This window comes from Vigna unguiculata, chromosome 9, assembly GCF_004118075.2.
Source record: "Vigna unguiculata cultivar IT97K-499-35 chromosome 9, ASM411807v1, whole genome shotgun sequence".
NCBI lineage: Eukaryota > Viridiplantae > Streptophyta > Magnoliopsida > Fabales > Fabaceae > Vigna > Vigna unguiculata.
The window spans coordinates 9,605,536-9,612,934 of NC_040287.1; the positions used below are offsets into that span (position 1 = coordinate 9,605,536).

Below are 7,399 nucleotides of genomic sequence, written 5' to 3' on the forward strand. Positions count from 1 at the left end.
GAGGTGATGCTTTTAAGTATCAGGACAATAGAATAATAAACAAGCGAACATAAATGACAGAATAATATTGACACGTGTCCTCTTCTCTTTTTATAAGGAATAAAATTTTTTCCAATTTTAATCACTCAACATATTTTTATTCAATTTTAAGTAAAATTTTAATCACTTGACATATTTTTATTCAATTTTAAGTAACGAGGTGTTGTTTTTAAGCATCAGGACAATAAAATAATAACATATATATCTTGAATTATTAGTAATAAACTAGAAACATTTTTATTTCTAAAAATTTGTATTCCTTATTTCGTAGCGTCTTTCTTATTGAATGGTAAAATTGAAAGGAGATCAAAATTTATAGGAAACAAATAAAATGCACTAAACCTAAAACTATAAGACAACTCAGAAGTTAAGAATCAAGAACATTCAGAATGATTGGCTGTAGTGAACATGAAGAGACAGTGAATAAAATTTTGATGTGAGACCCCCTCAAAACAGAGAGGGTTTCGTTAATTTTTAATGAATTTAGTTTTCTGTACAGCAAAAATTTGTGAGCAGAGAAATGAAAAAGCAGAGTGATTGTGTCATCCTCTTCCTCATTCCTAATCCTAGTACACTCATTGTCAGCAAAGTGTAGTGTTTTAAAAGCAAAAAACATTTTGGATATGAACAATGGTTTGGCAAAATTGGAGGAGACAAAACACCACTGCTCAATCTATATGCTCAATCTGGTTTTCTTTGAGAGCAATGCAGAAGAAGGTGATGCAGGCAATGATAGATCACAGGGATGAGAAACTGATGAGAACGCAGTTGAAATAGATGATGATGATGATGATGATGGAGGGCTGTAATCATCTGATCTACTTCTTTTATGGCTTTTTTTTACTCCTTTCTTCCCTTCCCCTTTCATGATGAAATCTGTAACGCGTTTTACATCTGACAACTTCACAGGTTTCAACAGAAACTCTTCTGCTCCTTCCTCCAAGCAACTACCAATCAAAAAACTAATCAATCAATAAATAATTCAATGTGTGAATGCAAGCAATCACAAGATTATAATAATTGCTGTTGTGCCAACAATTGGGCATGAGGGAATCTGAATTTCATCTTGCTTCAATCATTGTATTGCGGCAACAAACGCAACTTAAAAAATGTCACTAACATGTTCAGATTATTGATGAATCAGAAGATGAATTTCAGTTGTGCAAGCACTACACTATGCTGCTATATGTCAAAAAACAGATTCTCACAAGTCTTTTTTTTTCTCCCATATCCAGGGTAATCTTCTTTATTCCTTTTTTCACATGGCCAACAAAACTTTCGATCTATCCATGTGCCAAAATCATAGAGGATCTAATCATATAAAAAAGAAATATTCATGTCTTTCACAAATGTGGTTCAAGTTAAGATGGGAATTATGTTCTAAAAAACAACAGCTCCGGATGCCGCAATGGGATACTCTGATATTTTAGCTCAAAGCATTAGCATAAGTAAATTGACAAACAAATAACATCCAAAACATAAAAACCTTAACATTGTTGAAGAATTAATCCAGAAAAACAACAGCTTCTAGTTCCTAAACCACACAAGAAATGAAGAGAATCCCATTTAAAATGAAGAACTCACCTATCAATTCGGGTCAAGATATTCTCAGACGACATAACCACCACTGGAACCTCTCTAAACACAGATGATTCCTGCATATATTAACAGAGAGATTAAAAACCAAGGAGAGAAGATTAAAATTGAACGAAAGACACAACAAAAACCATTCTCATTCCTCACCTTTATCTTCTTGAGCAGTTCATAGCCTGTCATCCCCGGCATGGAGTAGTCTGTCATTATCAAATTAACCTTGACACTCTGTCACAACATTCATCAAACACCATAAGCACCACTCCCAAGTAAACACCAACAAAAAGAACTGCCTTTAACAATTAAAAAAACCGCTTACATCAAAACCAATGGAGCTCTTCTCTCCATCCAACCCCAGATACTGCAGAGCCCTGCTTCCACTTTCCACCACCGTCACTGCCAACACCCAGTCAAAATAACCATCAGAACACAAGCCAATGCAAGAAAAGAAAAACAACAAAAAGTGTCCAACACCGAAAAAGAGTCCCGTTCTCTCACACCCTCTTCGAAATACCATTTAATTTTCACAGATCAGACCAAAAAGCACGAAAATTCTCCGTCTTTAGTCTTTACCTTGGCAAGACGAGATTTTGAGCAACCGCTCAATAACCTTGCGGTCGACGTGGCTGTCATCAACGGCAAGCACGTGCAGCTTTCCGGCACCCACTTCCGGCAGGAAAACATCACCGGCGGCAGCCATCTCGGATTAAATTAAGTAATTAACAAGAAAAAGGAGGAAGGGATGATCGAAGAAAAAGAATGGGTAGAGAAGAAAGGTATGGTATGAAATGAAGTAAAGGTAAGAGGAAAGAGAGAGAGGGTTATGGTTTATATTGAATGGTGGTGGTAGGAGAAAAGAAAAGGGTTATGAAGAAAAAATAATAATAATAATAAAAAAAGTGAAAATGAAAAGGAGGGAGATTCGGAGGATCCAAATCTGAGAGATCTTGTTTGTTGTTTTTGGAAATGAAGCAGAGAGGATTATCCCACCTGCAGTTGTCGCTTCTCTTGTCACAATCATACTTTTATAATTAATAGTAACGTTGTTGATGGTCAGACACGACCAAACGTATCTTGTTCGGGTCCACCTTCGCTCTCTGTTTCTCAAACCTATCTTCCTTGACTTTCACACAGTTCACATTTTGAACCAAATCAAATCTTCCATCCATGAAGTTGCCTTGCATTGCATCATCACGCGTACCAAGTTGGATCCGATCAACCTTTTTACTTCTCAACTTCACCATTTTCTGCAATTTTTTTATTTCCAATTATTACACATCATTGCCACTCATTTTTTTAATTCTTTTAGATTATATGCTTTTTATTCAAAATATCTCACTTTGATTTCTTAGCTTTTGGATAATTAAATAAATACCTTGTACTTCAAAACGCTTCGATCTTTCCTTTCTTTTATTTAGGTTAAATTAATGGATTAATGGATCTGGATCCTCTTTTTCTATAAACCGCACCGTCTGCAGTTTCATATCTATAATCATTAAAGTCAATAAATTTTTATTATCAAATTAATATGTCATGTAATAATATCGATTACGGTTCACCAAGTTTTTTGAATTAAACTCTAAAATGGTTTTCACTAAACTGCACTAAATGAACTTCATTTAGTAAAATTAACTGAATCAAACTGTTTTGGACAAAACTCTTTTAAATTGCTTTAATATTTTTCATAAATATTTTATTTTAAAATATATTTTTCAATTTTATAAATTATAGTTGAGATAAATGTTTTAAGTTAAGTGCAGTTCAATTTTCAAATTTAAACTCAAAATAATTTAAATTCCAATTTTTAAAAACCGATTTCAATTTAATTCATTTGAAGATCAATTCAATTCGTAGCAATATGGTTTAGGTCAATTTTTTTTTCCTTTCAATTTCTGCTTAGATTTATGCGGTTTACGAAACATATGTGAAAGATTAATAAAATTAATTTTATTTTACAAATAAATAAATGCAGGATCCTATTAAAAATAATAATTTTTAAATATAACTAAAATATATTTAATAATTCAATAATCTTCTTATTAATTTATTTCTTACCATCGTATGCCTTCTAACATATTAAGTTATCAGCATTTGCAAATTTGTATTATAAATTATCTGATTATATTTTTCAATTTTGAATTATAATTTCGGTGACTCGATTTTACTTTTAATTTCTTAAGTTTCAAGCAAGTTTACTTTTGCCTATTAAAGGATATATATTTTATAGGTTAAATTACTCTTTTGACTCTTTATTTGTCAAGTAATATCAGTTTGGTCCTTAAATTTTTTATTGTCTCAATTTGGTCTTCATTTTTTTTAAAATGATTCAATTTAGTCTTTACCGCTAGTTTGGTCAGACCGTGTTAAAGTCAACGCCACGTGTCAATTTCTAGTTTTTTTTATATTTTGTATTTTTTTATATTTTTTTAATTTTTTACACATGTCACTTCACATTTATGTCACGTGTCAAAATGACTCAATTTGGTTCCTACATTTGTTTTTAGTTTCAATTTAGTCCCATTTTTTTGTAAAAATGAAGTAATATTGTCCCTCTTTAAATTGACACTCAATTTACTTTTTTATAAGTCTTATGATAATATTCTTACTAAAATTAACATTTTTATTAAATATTTCTATAAATATTTTAACACCGTAGCATCTTGAGTCTTGTATATTATAAAAATTATGTCTGATGCTCATAGTCTTAAATATTTTTTTAACATCACATTTAATAGTTTTTACATTACTAAACAAAACATTATATTATTATTAAACAAAGCAGATAGCGGAAATAAATTGTTATAGAGTGCTAGTACAATCATCCAAAAACTATCGTATAAGACACTAGCTATATGTATAACCTATACTGGTAAGAGTTAGCTAATACATACAAAAACTTTAATACAAGACGTGAGCCAGAACTACTACTGAATAATTTTAAGCCATGGATCAGCTCCTATCCAAGAGGGGGTATCTTCACCTGGATTCTTCTCTGCTTACACCAACAATAGGTGATCATTGCAAAAGAGAAACACACAAGGAAAACAAACATAGACAAGAAGGGTAAGCTAACTTAAATAAGAGGAATCATGCAGTTCAAATTATGAATATTAGTGAATTATGTTCACAATCATCAGAATTACTTAAACCACCACAACATAGCACAAATACATGACTCTAGACTCAATATCCGGATTATGTAAGTGACATTGGATCTCTTGGTGGTATGCACCTGTGACGGTCCCCAAACTCTGCAGAGTCTGGGCGCAATGGGTTATCACCCGACCACTCCCAAGGTAAGTCCCCTTTGCGTCTAAGACTTGATTAAGTCTAAAGACTAGGACCTCCTACTACTCCCACGACATAATTCATTCTGCTCTATCTGAGCGTGAATGATTATTGGAGTTTCAGGATACCAACCAATACGGAGTCCTTATGTCCTTACACACACTAACATACTCTTTTGAATTTCCCTTGAAATTCCAATTCAACCACATCTCCTCATAATCCATATTCACCCAATTTCACCATTCATAATATTAGCAACAATAATCCAAGCATATAATAGAATAGTTGCACATTTTCACATTCAAACACATAATTTCATCCATTAAAACAAAGAATCAAACACTCAACTACAGTGGTTCTCGCTCAAACTAGAAGATCTAGCCTAGGCGAGAGGCCATCTCGCTTAGGCGGGTCATTCTCGCCTGAGCAAGGCTCCAAACAGTGGGCAACTAAAAAATTTGAGCGAACTCTCGCTTAGGCTAAGTTGTTTCGCTTAGACGAGAGTGTCTCTCGCTCAGGCGAAATCAGCTCGCCTAGGCGAGACATCACGCAGTTACAGGGGTGAGTTCCTAGTATTTTCGCTCAGGGGAGAGCTGCTCGTTAGGGCTAAAATTCTAGGTTCCCAATCTGTTCTCACATGCATCAAACCAGAATTCATGGCAAAATTCAATCATGCACTCAAATATGCATTTCAAACATCAATTTAGCACGCAATCCTTCGATCAAAATCATCAAACATGGTTTATAGACAAAATTCAGAAGAATTAGTTAGCTTCCCTTACCTTTTAGACAATATTGGATTGCAAAGAAGAGAACCCTTAACTGAAAGGATCTCACAACCGTACAACACCTACTGATATGAAATACATAACCATAGAGGGAGAAAATGAGATCCTAAATTCAATCCAGAAGGAATGAAGCTGCTGAAATTGGGAATTGGAAGCTAGACTGACTTATTGGAAGGGGGAGGATGTTCAGCTTGGAGGGAGGATCATACACTGGCTTCAAGCTTGCCAGCTATCACAAGATAAGGAAGAGTGATTTTAGGTGATGGGCAGAGCTCTCAATTTAGAGAAGTGAAGGAAATACAAAGAAAGTAAGGTGAGCAGAGAAGGTGACTTGGTGAAACTGTTTTTTGCAATTCAAAAGGAGGTTGGTGGAGAAGGGGTCTCACACTTTTATACTTGTTTCATATCAGTAAAATGTTAAACATACCAAATCTTGTTATTATTTATTTTATTAGAAATGTGGGTGTCTTATCCAAGACTCTTATATTTTTATTTGTACCTAGTCCAATGAAATCTAATCTATGCCTAAACAATCTTCTCCTTTTCACTATGATAAATAATAATAGTTTTTTTTAGGAAAAAAAAAACATTTTAAGCATTACCTAATTAATCGTTTATATTACTTGATTTCTAAAAATAGGTTATCAAATAGATTATAAAACAGAGTATAGTTGAGAAAAATAAGATTAGAATACAACACTTTTTGAAATTACAGTTAAAAAATATTTTATGTTCTAATAAAAAAAAAATAGACATAGTTGTTTAAAGAATTTTTTTCAAGAGTTGTTTCAATACCTTGATTACTTTAAAAGTTTTTTTTCTTCTATTACACATGCCTAACTATTCCAGTCTTCTTCTATTACACACGTTTGACTATTCTAGTCTTTTAATAGCAAAAAAGAACACTTAAGTAATAATATAACATATCATAATACTAGTTATCAAATCAGAGGAAACATAAACAAATATATGTGGTTTAATAGACTAAAGTTTTTCTAAAGTATTTTTGTTAAGAAGACTTATGACAGAAATTCCTTTTTACGAAAACTATTTAAAAGATCAGCACTTAATGAATAAAAATATGAGAAGGAATCTAAATTACTATACTAAAAGTTTCCATAAAATATGTTTATGATTCCTTTTTGAATACCATTTATATTATGACACGGTTTCCATGAAAGGATTGTGACATAGTGCATCGTAGATCGTGTGGCAAAGTTGAGGAGACTACTCTTCATCTCTTTCTTCACTTTGAAAAGGTCTTCATCATTTGGAAGTGGTTACAGTTTGTTTTTTAGCGGCAGATGAGTATTGTGGATGTTCAATCTACTTCGCATTTTTTTAGGTATCATAAGTATAGTATGTTGTATTATATTGGTGTCGATGTGTTAGTGCATGCTTTTTGGGTTCAAAGATAAAATATTCCAATGGATCAAATTACATTTTTTTTTCTTAAATCTATAGAGTAATATGATTGCATTTCTAAAGGTCTATTGCATAACTCTGTTGAAGAATTTAAAATTCTTAAATTGTTTTGTGTTCCCCTTAGTCCATCTATCGCTCCAAAATTTTTAGAAGTATGTTAGGTATATCATCAATTGAGTTTTTCTTAGCGTCTGGGTGATGGATTAAGTGTTGGAATTTTTAAGGATATAATGGAGAATTTATGGTTGGGTTTGTCATTTTTTATT

General features: G+C 32.5%; 1 protein-coding gene across 1 annotated transcript; it reads right to left on the reverse strand.

The window, feature by feature from the left end:
* Window positions 1-406: 406 nt before the first annotated feature.
* On the reverse strand, window positions 407-2,479 carry LOC114196122 (two-component response regulator ARR5-like). The gene is made up of 5 exons (XM_028086654.1): window positions 2,206-2,479; window positions 1,952-2,028; window positions 1,783-1,860; window positions 1,624-1,694; window positions 407-986 (listed from the first exon to the last, which is right to left on the reverse strand). The coding sequence occupies exons 1-5, from the start codon at window positions 2,330-2,332 to the stop codon at window positions 713-715; spliced, it is 627 nt and encodes a 208-aa protein (XP_027942455.1). The 5' UTR covers window positions 2,333-2,479; the 3' UTR covers window positions 407-712.
* Between the last annotated feature and the right edge of the window lie 4,920 nt (window positions 2,480-7,399).